Source organism: Schistocerca americana, chromosome 1, assembly GCF_021461395.2.
Source record: "Schistocerca americana isolate TAMUIC-IGC-003095 chromosome 1, iqSchAmer2.1, whole genome shotgun sequence".
Classification (NCBI taxonomy): domain Eukaryota; kingdom Metazoa; phylum Arthropoda; class Insecta; order Orthoptera; family Acrididae; genus Schistocerca; species Schistocerca americana.
Window position 1 is genome coordinate 797,199,623 of NC_060119.1, and position 15,969 is coordinate 797,215,591.

A 15,969-nucleotide genomic window follows, 5' to 3' on the forward strand; every position below is an offset into this window, starting at 1 on the left:
TTTGCAGCTACATTTTTTAATTGTCCACGACTGTCACTATGCTACTAAATAACCATGAATTCTTTTCTTTTACTGTTGTATTCACAAAGAATTGTATTCTGTATTATTGTGTTCTTTTGGAAGGCATCTCATTTACAAAATGTTATGGGGTTACATCACATTGCATCTATAAACAAAAATACTAAGTGATGTACTGAAATTAGACTTGCTTTTCTAAGTAAATCTGTACTCAAACAGTAATGACAATCTTGAACTTAAGCAGGAACACATTATTTTCTGCATTTGTAGGATCATCTTCCTTTAAATGATATGTAATTCATCATGGTTACTTTATTAAGGAATATCTGCAGAGGTATAGGAAAGTGACCAATTTGACCAAAGTATGCCCCATACAATCAGTTTTTTTCATAAGTATTGCGAAAATTAAATAAGCATATTGGTAACAAATAAAAATGAAGACACTTATTAAAAACAATAGATTTTGATCTAAATAAGTTGAGGAGGTCAGTAACTTAAAATATTTATTTTACAATTAATTTTGATCTTTACAGCAACATGAGTGTGCAATTACAATCTTATATTGTAAACACAGTACTCATTGTTACAGAAACTATAAATTACAAGACTTCTTTGACTGAAAGGGTGCATTTCCCATACAGTCCAAATCTATGTGCAAAGGTGTGTGTAGCAGAAATATCAGATAGTGCAAAAGCAACTGTACAATGGCTGGCACAGAAAAGAAATTATTTGTTCAGTAAGAGAAAAATATATATGAATTAACATAGCAATTTAGTATGTAGATAGCATTTAAATGCATTTTCATTGTATTCCAGAAGTATAACACAGAAATCTGTACACATTTTCTTATAAAAAGTTTCTATAATAAACATTTGAAATGCTTAATAACATATTTGTACTCTTACTAACACAGTCTTTTGCTATATGAATCCTGTAACAAATATTTCATTTATGCTTAAGTGGGTGACCTCTCAGCATATTGGATATCCCGGGTGGTTTCTTATTACCATTACTTTGAGGGCAGTTGTCTTGTTGCATAGGGAACATAAATGAAAGATCAATATCATAGCGTGGTAGCTTCTCTCGTAAATATGAAATTACATTTTTTGGAAGACCAGGTACACGACTCATAATGAAACTGGATAAATATCGCGGGCTTTTAGATTTTTCAGCACAGTGTAGTAATAGTGCCCAAGATTTGTAGTCAGAGTTGACAACAAATGTGTTGTAGACACCTTCATCTGCAAAAGAGAGAGGTAATATAACTAAATCATTGCCAAGCAGTTATGCAGATTACTTGATGAATTATTCATCTTCTTCATGGCTAAAAATAGTACAAAAATTAATTTTTTTATAGTAGTGAAAATAGCACCGATATAGATATTTCTGACAACAGATAAGATTCAAAAAATTATAAAAGATAGTTGTGCCATCAGCATGCCATTCATTTATATCAGCACATTGGGTATTATGGATCCTAGTATGAATGATTCAAGGATGTATATGTGCACCAGTGACGATGGTTACTGTTGGGCTGCTAATATTATAATTAAAAGCATTAGTTTTAGTTTATGTTTGGTCAAAATTATTGTAACTTACTTCTTGATTCCCAATACCCAGCAGATACTACTGCTGTTCCAAAAGCAAGAGTTGATCTTACACCAGATAAAGCACTGTAAGCATAATGTAAAACTGTAAGATATCCCAGAACAAATGAAGATAAATCAAATGAGAAGGACCATTCATTATGAATCCATTTTAAAGAGCTAAAATCATCCAGGAGATTTAAATTATGTTTAGTGTTGTCTTTACAGTTAAGGGCATATAAAAATATCCTTTCCTTTACAATTTCAGCACATTGTCACCATAGCTTGAAGTAGCACATTTATATAAAATTCATTCACATCAAAAATTATTTTCTTTAAAATAATTTCCAAACAAGTGTGTAACCTTCTCAATAAAGTCAGAAAAAGATCAAACTACTTTGCTGATTGAAATTAGAGTTTTTTCGCCATTAAATAAAAACAAGAGGAGAGCAGAAACGTGTGAAGATGAGTATCCAGTGCACGGATTTGAAGGAAAAGACGCTTAAAAATATGTGAACCCAACTGCTCATAAGCAGCAATGAAATACAACAGTTTCAGTACAGAGTCCAAAGGTCTAATACTATAAAACTCGTTAAATCATTGTGGTGCTTGGCTGAAGTGAATATCTAAATGAGTCAGTTTGAATGGTGTCCCCTCTGACTAACATGTCTATTGTATCAACAACCGCTGTGTCAAACCACTCTACCACTTTCTCATTACATCAACAACTTTTCTTGATATTTCTTAGTTTTAGCTTTTTTTATCCTTGCAATGAACGACTGACCAATTAAAACTTGGGCATCTGATTTTGTTTTAGATTCTAATTCTCTAGTCCTTGGCCTGTTGATCCTGTCACAGTCGCTATTTAATACACCATGCAACAGAAATAATAACATTACAGAGAAATATGAGATACATAGTTATTGTATTTTCTGCAAAAATAGAATAATACAGAAAATTATACAAAAATGTCAGTTTAGGAAGTTTTGACATTACTTTCAGTTTTAATTACAAAAACTCAAGTGATAAATGCAAGGAGTTATACATTTACTGTCAAGATTGTAAATGATACACAAGAGACTCCCTCTAAAATTATTACAACAGCTCAACAGTTTGAGGAACAGCACATCCATTTAATGTAGGTATCATTTTCTCCAATTTGACATGTCTGTGAAAAACGAATACATAGGGAAGAATCTGAATGACCTTTCATAAGTATATATAATGGGAAACAATGATGTAAACCATTTTTTACATCAGCATGAAAAATTTGTTCTCTTGCTGATTAGCTAGAAAGTGTGTGTAAGTGCAGGCAGTGCACTTAAGAGAATAGCTAAATGAGTAATAAAACATAGAAAGTTGTGTCAATTACATCACAAGCTGCTTACCTGAGATTTGCATCATGTACATAAAAGAACATTATCTGTATCACCGATGTTGTTTCACTGCTTCCCACACTTTTTGTTAGCTAACTTGTACTTGTCATTTAGCCTTCAGTAAAGAATACTTTTTCTCAACTCATAAGTTGCCTGTCTTATTGCGTTGTCTCAAAGCAGCCCTCTGAATAAAGAGTTTATTCGGAATAGAGACATCATTTTCTTTTAAAAATCCACATTATTTATCATAAAACGAGTTTGTGAGCCATCAACAATCCCTGTATTGATACTGAGTAGCAATGTATTTTAACAACTGTGAAATTCAGATCCCATAATAGTGAAATATACTACAGTTCCTGATACATATTTTACACTAGTTATCCCTTCTCGTACAACATATTTTGTGTGAAAATTACAGTTACCTCAAACTTTTTTCTAATATGTTGCACAACAATGGATTGTCATTGATAATAATTTTCTATTTCAAAGCCATATAGCCTAGCATATCCTCATGGACTAGCATTCTGGATAAGCAGAGACACTGCAATCAACTGAAGTAAATTATGTGGTGGTTTCATTGACAATGATATGGACAATTTCCTTCTCCATCCTAGTCTAATAAAGCCAGTGTCCATCTGTAATGACCTTGTCAGCTATTGGCCATTACAGTTTCCTTCAACACATCGACAGCGGACATTCATCATATTCATGTCCAGTGAGTATCTGTCTGTCTCACAGCCTGACTTTCAACAGCCACTAGACACATTGTTGTTAAGCCAATATCGTATGTTGAAGCAAGTAAGTATTATGCCCTGGATCAAGATTTTAGCTTTCATCACTACTGAAAATGACACTTTCAGGCTTAGTTTCATACTCATATTCACTTTCTTCACTACACATATTTAAATAGTCCTTTGGTTCACATTTTATTCACATTGTAAGAAAACGAAAACAACCCATCTTCCTTTGTTTATGGTTTCTAAGTACTTAACTAACAATAATAAAAAATCGCTAAATACAGTATATGATAACTACTCACTCTACATGCAATTTGCTGTCCAATATAATGAGATGTTGGCACTTGAACAAATGTTTTCAAGTTTCAATATTTTATATTAGCTACATACGTTCCTACATCGCGGTTAGTTCGATTTGTGCGTAATTAACTATATTTTTATCCTATCCAGAACGCTTTAATTTACAAATTATTCATGATATTGATTTTGCCATACTGAACTAAGTTTTACGCAGTTATCTATACGTACTATTCTGAATCTACATTAATTGCATGAATTGTGCTTATCAGTGTGCCAAAGTGTAGGATAATTTACACACGCTGCAGACCTGCTCACATTAAAATAAAGAGTTTTGTAGAAGACCGTTGGAAAAAAAATGCTGATGACATAAAATATAGTAATTGGTTCACATTTTTAACCTAATTTAACATCTGTATATTTTTTTAGGCACAGTGGTAACAGAATTGGAAACACGGTTACTAGAGACGTAAAAATTTTCTAAGAAGACAATGGAAAGTATAGTATAAAACGTGCTGTGTGAACAAGCAGCTAACCTTTAAATTCACGGGTTACAGGGACTGAACTGTGTTAAAGTGTTTTTGTCAAATGCAAGATCATAAACGACACCTTGGTAAACCAAAGTGCCAGTGACACGAAGTTTTTTGTGAATGAAATCATCTAACATTTTTACACCGTTTCGGCTACTGCCATCATCAGATATCAAAAACCTGGAACTTACAAAACACGATTCATTGTCAGTATTCAATTTTTAAAACTAACACTGAACCTTGTTTTACCATCTGATGATGGCAGTAGCGAAAACGGTGTAATACAGAAATTTATTAAGCGATCCAGACGGTTTTGTTCACAAAAATATTCACGATGATTCCGGACTCATAAAGGACAACCATTTGCTTTATTAACAATGCATATTCTTTAAAAAAAAATAAAAATTATCAGTTCTTACAGGTGTCCTCGGCATGTACCCAGTGCGCTGCCATTGCAGGATCAGGAATCTCCCACGTGATGTTGCCTGCCAGCAGCTCGTTGTCAGGGTCATCGGTGAAGGAGTACGTGAAATTCATGGAGACCTCAGGCCGCAGCGGCGACAGCGAGAGCTCTGCTCGCATGCAGCGGTAGGCCAGCGCCTCCTCTGAGCTGGAGTAGTACTGCACCACAAACCATCGGCCAAGCATCTGTGAACAGGACATACACACTGTGTTTAATGTTGTTTTAATTTTCTCACTTTACCAGAAAAGATTACGTCTACGTTAAACGCTAAAATGGCGTACATTGCACCCTGACAAGATATAAAACGGCAAATCTGCTGCAGAGATGGGCGTCTCTCACTGTCCGATATTCTGCAGGCATTTATTGGTTTATCATGACATATATTCAAATGAAACAAAACAACTCTGACTACCGTAAATTCTCTCTTTGTAATTTAAATTTGTGTAAGAAAGTTGTGATTAGTACTGACACTGATACCCAAGAAAACAAATCTTAAGTGCTATACAGCCATTATATACACAGGTATTAGGAGAGAAGACATTAAAAGAGGCATTCATTTTTATTATACTGGCTTAGACGTTTTATTTATGATTAAAAGTTAGTTACTTGGGTTCAAAACCATAAAAGATACCATTTTTCTCTTAACGAATGCAACAGATTACGATGTGTCACCTAATACTTTAAAATGGACACTGTGAATATAGTAAGCTAATTGCCAACACATTAATTCGAGATTAATGAAAATAAAAAAGAAAACATTACGGAAGAAACCATAAATGTGCTTGGCGCATTTCATTATTCTGTTACTGAAGAAATGCTAAAAGTTTATGAAAGTCTCTTTTTGTTTGCTACTGAGAGTTTTTCGAGCATTAGAAGATGCTAAACCAGTCGTAAAATATAAAGATTGCAAAAGTAGCAACAAAAATCTTTTTTATAACAACAAAATTTTAATGCTAATAATTTAGCTACTAAACATTAGTTCATTATTTTGGACACCTACTGCTAAAGATGTGAGACACTGTATTAAGCTGTACATGAAATTATACGACAAGAATCACACTGCAGGCCGGCTTGACAGTTCATATTCGGTTGTCATGCCGTCTCAAAGACATGAAAGCTCCTGAAATGTCACTGAATCGATTTCAAGCTACAATACACCCGCAAGGACGAGTTATAGAGAAACAGGTTAGCGCCAAGGACAGCTACAAATGTAACTGCACAACTAACCAAAATCACAGTACAGCATCGTGTAGAACTGTGTGTAGGACTGTCCCAGAATGACAAAGTATCTTTGCCAAATGAAAGTGGAATATTGGCGTTGCAGCTGCCACAACAGCTTGGTTATGATAAATACAACACAAAATGAGATATTTGTAAATCTGTAATTTATGATTAAAATTGTAAAATATTGTAGCTTTATTTCAAAATTTTAGTGCATTGATTTATTTCATCCATTTTTGCGTATAAAATACCCTACAAAAGGCCGGAATTATTCTCAGTTGGGTAGATGTTGATGCGCAGACGACATCTAATGTGACAACTTTTGAAAAAGGCTAACCATGTAAGTACCTTCAGCATGTTAGACTATGTTTTATCACATTGCAGTATGTGTTCTTTTATCTCAACTATTAGCACACGGTATATGCACTATACAAGAAATGGAGTAAGTGCTATGTTCTTCCAAAGTAGCAAAGTGGCGTGCTGGATGGTTGGCCGTTTATGAACGCTTTCGTCATTCTTTATTTGTGATGTATCCTGCAGCTGTTTGTTTGTCATCAATTACGATCAGTCTGTATGAGTTCAACGACAACAAGGCTCACACAGCGTCATGTTGGGTATATATTTTAGCGGCTGTCGACAGTCCGTCGATAAAGAAAAAAAAAAAAGTCTGTTGCACTCCTACATCACCTCAATGCGAGGATAAAACTTGACATTCCTTCCTTTCGTGCAACCATGCTAGATGGCTAGTTGCTTATGACATGTCATAATATACTACTGTCAATAAAAAGGATTACTCTTGAAAACGTAGTTGATATTAAGATTATCATGTATATCACCTCAAACGAAAGATGTCAGTAGTTTATCTTTGGTGCACTCGTATAATAGGCAACACGAAATCTGCTAAGTGCAATATCCCTGCAATTCGCACTTTTATTTACTTACATTTACGTATATAAGCCGACTTCCGGTGTTTGTTATGTATGTGAATAAAATCACTTGCGTCAACTAAACCCTACATCAACATTTACATCTACATTTGAACTGCGTAAATTACTGAAGTGCATGGCAGAGGGTACTTCCCATGGTACCAGTAATTGGGGCTTTTCCCTTTCCACTCGCGTATGGAACGCGGAGAAAAGGATTGCTCAAACGCTTCTGGGCGATTTGTAATTAGCCTATTTTTCTCTTCACGATCTCTGTGGGACTGATACGTAAAGGACTGCAGCATGTTCCTAGTCCTCACTTGAAGTTGGTTCTAGAAACTTTCTAAGAAGGTTGTCACGGGACAGTTTGCATTTGTCGTGGAGTCTGCCAGTACAGTTCTTTCAGAATCTCAGTAACAATCTCCTATGGATCAAACAAACTGTGACTTGTTGATACTGTAGTCATTTTCGTTTAGTGAAGTTCAAAATTGTACGTTTCTGAACATATAAAGCAGATTGTCAATCTTTGCTCCACTTTGAAATCTTATTAACATAGACTGAATATTGAAACCTAGGTCCCAAAGTTTACGTAAAATTTAAATGAGGTTTTTGTACTGATTGTATCAAAACTGTGACTTACTGTGTATTTTTTACGTTCAGCGCCTTGAAAAACATAGTTTGTCCTTTGGCATCAGGGGGTAATCAACATTTGCTGCTTACACCATTTTAACAGTAGTACCCTCGTTCGGAACAGTCCTTCGACCTGAATTCCAGGTCATATGTATGCGTAAAAAAGGTATATTCTTGACGATTTTCGAACGTTACGTCTGTTGTGCATAACATATTTCGTACCAAATCGGCGTTTGTGATCGGCAGATACTGTAGCACATTTTATAACTAGTATTTCGTGTTAATTTTAGTTGTCCCTTTCGACAAAGATGCACATTGTCTGCATTTATCGTAAATTGTCGCTGCTTTCAAGTTTCTACACCTACATTTATACTCCGCAAGCCACCCAACGGTGTGTGGCGGAGGGCACTTTACGTGCCACTGTCATTACCTCCCTTCTCTGTTCCAGTCGCGTACGGTTCGCGGGAAGAACGACTGTCTGAAAGCCTCCGTGCGCGCTCGAATCTCTCTAATTTCACATTCGTGATCTCCTCGGGTGGTATAAGTAGGGGGAACCAATATATTCGATACCTCATCCAGAAACCCACCCTCTCGAAACCTGGCGAGTAAGCTACGCCGCGATGCAGAGCGCCTCTCTTGCAGAGTCTGCCACTTGAGCTTGTTAAACATTTCCGTAACGCTATCACGGTTACCAAATAACCTTGTGACGAAACGCGCCGCTCTTCCTTGGATCTTCTCTATCTCCTCCGTCAACCCGATCTGATACGGATCCCACACTGATGAGCAATACTCAAGTAAAGGTCGAACGAGTGTTTTGTAAGCCACCTCCTTTGCTGATGGACTACATTCTTTAACGACTCTCCCAATGAACCTCAACCTGGTACCCGCCTTACCAACAATTAATTTTATATGATCATTCCACTTCAAATCGTTCCGCACGCATACTCCCAGATATTTTACAGAAGTAATTGCTACCAGTGTTTGTTCCGCTATCATATAATCATACAATAAAGGATCCTTCTTTCTATGTATTCGCAATACATTACATTTGTCTATGTTAAGGGTCAGTTGCCACTCCCTGCACCAAGTGCCTATCCGCTGCAGATCTTCCTGCATTTCGCTACAATTTTCTAATGCTGCAACTTCTCTGTATACTACAGCATCATCCGCGAAAAGCCGCATGGAACTTCTGACACAATCTACTAGGTCATTTATATGTATTGTGAAAAGCAATGGTCCCATAACACTCCCCTGTGGCACGCCAGAGGTTACTTTATCGTCTGTAGACGTCTCTCCATTGATAACAACATGCTGTGTTCTGTTTGCTAAAAACTCTTCAATCCAGCCACACAGCTGGGCTGATATTCCGTAGGCTCTTACTTTGTTTATCAGGCGACAGTGCGGAACTGTATCGAACGCCTTCCGGAAGTCAAGGAAAATAGCATCTACCTGGCAGCCTGTATCTAATATTTTCTGGGTCTCATGAACAAATAAAGCGAGTTGGGTCTCACACGATTGCTGTTTCCGGAATCCATGTTGATTCCTACAAAGTAGATTCTGGGTTTCCAAAAACGACATGATACTCGAGCAAAAAACATGTTCTAAAATTCTACAACAGATCGACGTCAGAGATACAGGTCTATAGTTTTGCGCCTCTGCTCGACGACCCTTCTTGAAGACTGGGACTACCTGTGCTCTTTTCCAATCATTTGGAACCTTCCGTTCCTCTAGAGACTTGCGGTACACGGCTGTTAGAAGGGGGGCAAGTTCTTTCGCGTACTCTGTGTAGAATCGAACTGGTATCCCGTCAGGTCCAGTGGACTTTCCTCTGTTGAGTGATTCCAGTTGCTTTTCTATTCCTTGGACACTTATTTCGATGTCAGCTATTTTTTCGTTTGTGCGAGGATTTAGAGAAGGAACTACAGTGCGGTCTTCCTCTGTGAAACAGCTTTGGAAAAAGGTGTTTAGTATTTCAGCTTTACGCGTGTCATCCTCTGTTTCAATGCTATCATCATCCCGGAGTAACTGGATATACTGTTTCGAGCCACTTACTGATTTAACGTAAGACCCGAACTTCCTAGGATTTTCTGTCAAGTCGGTACATAGAATTTTACTTTCGAATTCACTGAAAGCTTCATGCATAGCCCTCCTTACGCTAACTTTGACATCGTTTAGCTTCTGTTTGAGAGACTTTGGCTGCGTTTAAACTTGGAGTGAAGCTCTCTTTGTTTTCGCAGTAGTTTCCTAACTTTGTTGTTGAACCACGGTGGGTTTTTTCCGTCCCTCACAGTTTTACTCGGCACGTACCTGTCTAAAACGCATTTTACGATTGCCTTGAACTTTTTCCATAAACACTCAACATTGTCAGTGTCGGAACAGAAATTTTCGTTTTGATCTGTTAGGCAGTCTGAAATCTGCCTTCTATTACTCTTGCTAAACAGATAAACCTTCCTCCCTTTTTTTATATTCCTATTAACTTCCGTATTCAGGGATGCTGCAACTGCCTTATGATCACTGATTCCCTGTTCTGCACATACAGAGTCGAAAAGTTCGGGTCTGTTTGTTATCAGTAGGTCCAAGATATTATCTCCACGAGTCGGTTCTCTGTTTAATTGCTCGAGGTAATTTTCGGATAGTGCACTCAGTATAATGTCACTCGATGCTCTGTCCCTACCACCCGTCCTAAATATCTGAGCGTCCCAGTCTATATCTGGTAAATTGTAATCTCCACCTAAGACTATAACATGCTGAGAAAATTTATGTGAAATGTATTCCAAATTTTCTCTCAGTTGTTCTGCCACTAATGCTGCTGAGTCGGTAGGTCAGTAAAAGGAGCCAATTATTAACCTAGCTCGGTTGTGGAGTGTAACCTCCACCCATAATAATTCACAGGAACTATCGACTTCTGCTTCACTACAGGATAAACTACTACTAACAGTGACAAACACGCCACCACCGGTTGCATGCAATCTATCCTTTCTAACACGCCACCACCGGTTGCATGCAATCTATCCTTCCTAAACGCCGTCTGTGCTTTTGTAAAAATTTCGGCAGAACTTATCTCTGGCTTCAGCCAGCTTTCTGTACCTATAACGATTTTAGTTTTGGTGCTTTCTATCAGCGCTTGAAGTTCCGGTACTTTACCAACGTAGCTTCGACAGTTTACAATTACAATACCGACTGCTGCTTGGTCCCCGCATGTCCTGACTTTGCCCCGCACCCGTTGAGGCTGTTGCCCTTTCTGTACTTGCCCAAGGCCATCTAACCTAAAAAACCGCCCAGCCCACGCCACACAACCTCTGCTACCCGTGTAGCCGCTTATTGCGTGTAGTGGACTCCTGACCTATCCAGCGGAACCCGAAACCCCACCACCCTATGGCGCAAGTCGAGGAATCTGCAGCCCACACGGTCGCAGAACCGTCTCAGCCTCTGATTCAGACCCTCCACTCGGCTCCGTACCAAAGGTCCACAGTCAGTCCTGTCGACGATGCTGCAGATGGTGAGCTCTGCTTTCATCCCGCTAGCGAGACTGGCAGTCTTCACCAAATCAGACAGCCGTCGGAAGCCAAAGAGGATTTCCTCCGATCCATAGCGACACACATCATTGGTGCCGACATGAGCGGCCACCTGCAGATGGGTGCACCCTGTACCCTTCATGGCATCTGGAAGGACCCTTTCCACATCTGGAATGACTCCCCCCGGTATGCACGCGGAGTGCACATTGGTTTTCTTCCCCTCTCTTGCTGTCATATACCTAAGGGGCCCCATTACGCGCCTGACGTTGCAGCTCCCAACTACCAGTAAGCCCACCCTCTGCGACCGCCCAGATCTTGCAGACTGAGGGGCAACCTCTGGAACAGGACAAGCACCCATGTCAGGCCGAAGATCAGTATCAGCCTGAGACAGAGCCTGAAACCGGTTCGTCAGACAAACTGGAGAGGCCTTCCGTTCAGCCCTCCGGAATGTCTTTCGCCCCCTGCCACACCTTGAGACGACCTCCCACTCTACCACAGGTGAGGGATCAGCCTCAATCCGGGCAGTATCCCGGGCAACCAGAGTCGTAGTCCGATCGGGGGATGCGTGGGACGAGCTGGCCGTCCCTGACAAACCCCCATCCGGATCCCCATAGTGATGCCAATTGGCAACAGCCTCAAGCTGTGTGACCGAAGCCAACACTGCCTGAAGCTGGGAGCGAAGGGATGCCAACTCAGCCTGCATCCGAACACAGCAGTTGCAGTCCCTATCCATGCTAAAACTGTTGTGCAAAGAACGTCTGAACTAATCTACAGAGAGCGCAAACAAATCGACACAAAATTTAAACGGTTATTAAAATACAAGATTGCCTAGTACATGCAGTAATGCTGCTACTTGCGCACTACTGACACACTGCTCGGTGGCGGAAGGAGACTACGCGATTTTACACTATTCAGGTACTAAAACGCGATGCTACAACTCTCAAATACTATAATACGCCCGAAATTTATGAATTAGACAATGAAAGTACCAAAAACACGCAAAGAAATTATGAATCAAACTATGTAAGAAATGAGTGAGCTAGGAGTATACGACTTGCTGCTGCAGCTGCTTATCCAACGGCGGCAGGGAGCACACTGACTGTGACCAACCGACACTGGCCGTTCAAAACAAAAACAGAAGACAAACGACTGCGTGAATTTACTCTATTCAGATACTAAAACGCGATGCTACAACTCTCAAATACTATAATACGCCCGAAATTTATGAATTAAACAATGCAAGTACCAAAAACACGCAAAGAAATTAAGAATTAAACTATGTAAGAAATGAGTGCGCTAGGAGTATACGACTTGCTGCTGCAGCTGCTTATCCAACGGTGGCGGTAGAATACTAGAAAATTCAATTAGTTTTCAAGGGAGACAGCTTACAAATCGCTTGTGTGTTCTGCCTTTGACTATTGGTTAAGTGCGTGGGACTCTTATCAAATAGGGTATCAACAGGATATATTGAACATATATAACATAAAAGGGGATCACAAATGGTGATAGGTTTGTTAGACTCATGGGAGAGCGTCAAGGAAATCTCGAAAAACTTGAATTGTTGGCCACTTGCAAATACACACAAATAATCCCACGAAATCCTTCTAACAAAATTTCAAGAACCAGTACTATTTAGTCACAAAAAATTATTACAAAACATTCCGCATTCTAGAATATTGATTAAGCCTTAATAACTGGTAAAATGAGAAGTATTCTCTGCCATTTACTTCACAGTGGTTTGCAGCGTAGGTATGTCGATGCTCATGTAGATGTATTACGACCTATAAGATACACAATATTAATAATCCTAGCGAAGTTTTGCAAATGGTTCAAATGGCTCTGAGCACTATGGGACTTAACTGCTGTGGTCACCAGTCCCCTAGAACTTAGAACTACTTAAACCTAACGAACCTAAGAACATCACACACATCCATGCCCGAGGCAGGATTCGAACCTGCGACCGTAGCGGTCGCGCGGTTCCAGACTGTAGCACCTAGAAACGCTCAGCCACTCCGGCCGGCGAAGTTTTGCAATTATCCATACAGAAGTCTACCACTGCCAAATAGACGTGGAATGTACACTGTCCAGTCACATTAATGTGACCACCAGTCAAAGGCCTGAATAACCACCTTTTACAATGCGGACCGCTGCGAGACGTTCTGGAAGGTACAGACAGGGATGTGGAGCCATACCGATTCCACTGCTGCTGTGGTCAGTTGCGATTGTTTTCTCGGTTGTGGATCCAAGACACGTGCAGCCCCCGATTGAACTGGTCTCACAAATTGTCGATTTTGTTTAAACCCGGGGAGTTTCGTGGCCAGAGGAGTACCGTAAAATGATCCTGGTGCTCTTAGAACCACGCAGATACACTCCGAGCTGAGTGACACGTTGCATTGTCCTCATGGTATATGCAGGGTTGGACATGGTCCCCATGGACAGATGTATACATTTTTGGATCCATTGTGCCTTCCACAATAACGAGCTCGTCTGGGGAATGTTTTCTCCTCCGTCCTAGACCCTTCCGTTGATTGTCGTAGGGCTGTACACTCCTAGGCGCGTCCGATGGAGCGCAAAACATGATTCATTTTCAGAGGTCGCCTGTCACCATTCAGTCCAGTTGCGGTACTGACGTGCAAATTCCAGCCTTCGTTCGCGATGAACAGCACTCAGCATGAGTGCGTGAACTTGGCGACTGCTGCGGAGGCCCCTGTGCAGCAACGTTCGCGGTACGGTCGTTGAGAAGACAGTTGGTACCCTCTTGGTTCATCTGGGCCGGTCAATTGCTCAACAGTTGTGTGTCTATACGCCCGTACACACCTGCGCAGCCGACGTTCACACCTGTTATCTGTGGCCCGTGGGGCATCACAGTTGCTTTGGCACCGGTTTTGGACAGCGCCATTTTGCCATACACGGTATACTTCAACCATGGCGGCACGTGAACAGTTTACATATTTAGTCTTTCGGAAAGATATCCACCCGTGGCCCGAAAGCCAAGCATCATGTCCTTTTGGACGTCAGATAAATCGCCCCGTTTCTGCATTACGACAAAGACTGCACTCTTTTCCTCGATCCACCCGACACGCTTTATATACCATGTACTGTTAGTGCTGCTACCTGTCGTCTGCGAGTAGTTATTGCACGTCGACATCGAACATGGCCGGTGGTCACATTGATATTACTGGACCGTGTATAACAATGTTCTAAAGCCGCATATCGATGTGAGCTATGCGTAAGTAAGGCGCCGTAAACAACACAGGATTAGTCGGCCTATCTGCAACAGCACTGGTTCAGAGGAAGCCAGCCTATCTGCAGACCGAGGCGCGGACGTCCTGGAACCGTACATCGCAGCTGGGACAACCTCACTGCCACTAACCGGCTGTTCCCACTTCCTCATACCTCGGAAGGTACTAGCAACTCTGGACTCCGGAAAAATATCCGCCCTTCAGAGTTCGTAAATCTGTAACGAGCAAAGAGCTTAAAGATAAGTGATGTCATCGAGTGTTTGCAGTCAGAAACTTCCCAACCAACACCAGAGTTGTTCCTGAACGTGCAGGAGCTCCAGTGGTTTGCCATACATGTCCGGCAAGCTTTTGCTCACACCTGAGTCCTTACTCCACAAGCCAATGTTCTGTGCATAGTCGAAACCCTTCCCCTCTCCATTTGTAGACATAAAAATACGAAGTGTATAACATAAATAACAACTTTTAATATAGTGTGCACCACCAACAGTTAGTGATTTTACAGGAGGGAACACATGTTCAGAAGTGCACAGTTTGGACATTATGATACGGCAAAATCTGAGAACAGTGCTTTCGATGTGTCTTCGGATAACGCGTGGTAGCGGAATTAGTTATGCAGCCTACACTGATGGTCATAGTAAGGTGACTACGCGGACTGTATCTAATAGCATTCTTTCACATGCGTTGCACCTACTCACAGTTCCTTATTCTCACAATAATTATGTAGTTATTTGTATAGTCATGTAGTAATGTTGTTGATAGCCTTACGCCATGTATCAGCACACAACTAACGAAACTGCCAACAAGCCGCTTGCTTACGGCAAAAAGCAGAACAACTGCATCAGTATAACTAGGAAGGTACCCCTACAAAAATATTCGTCATTCTTCGTGCGCGTTAATTGAGAGGAGAATACAAGAGACGGTAAAGTTACAAATAGGTACAGCATTTTCTACTTGGAGTTCTTTCACAGTAGTAGCGCGAACATACAGCAAAGTGCGTTTTCTGTGTTTTATATTTGCCTGGATGTTCGATGGCTCTGCAACGTATTGAGAAATTCACTGTCCGTATTGTAGGTCTTCTGAGTACTGTATCAATTATTCTACATTTTTGTCTGGTATTGCACTGCATAAATAGATGTTTGCAGGGTTTGAAAGTTGCCATTCAAGAGAATCTTTCGGAACAGGGTCACACAGCACTCGTCAAGTTGCGCAGTAGTTATGCATATCTCGTGTTAACACGTGCGTAGTTGTCTGTGAACAAGAAACACATCCATACCATCTCCAGAAAGTTCAGGAAATAATAGAGGAGGGTATCCACGTTGTGTACAATTTCCGCAATGGTTGCGTACACCAGCCACAATTTCATGTTCACTAGAAACGGCATTGTGAGCAACAACACTGCTCTTTGCGCTGACAAATATTTGCGTGCAGTGT

The 15,969-nt window shown here is 40.3% G+C and overlaps 1 protein-coding gene across 1 annotated transcript in view; it reads right to left on the reverse strand.

The window, feature by feature from the left end:
• Positions 1-504: 504 nt before the first annotated feature.
• Positions 505-15,969, reverse strand: part of LOC124545699 (apolipoprotein D) — a 96,417-nt gene continuing 80,952 nt past the window's right edge. Inside the window, exons 2-3 of the mRNA XM_047124649.1 lie at positions 4,964-5,192; positions 505-1,259 (exon numbers count right to left, since the gene is read on the reverse strand). Coding sequence (XP_046980605.1) covers positions 964-1,259; positions 4,964-5,192 — 525 coding nt within the window. The 3' untranslated portion in view covers positions 505-963. The remainder of the gene's footprint in view (positions 1,260-4,963; positions 5,193-15,969) is intronic.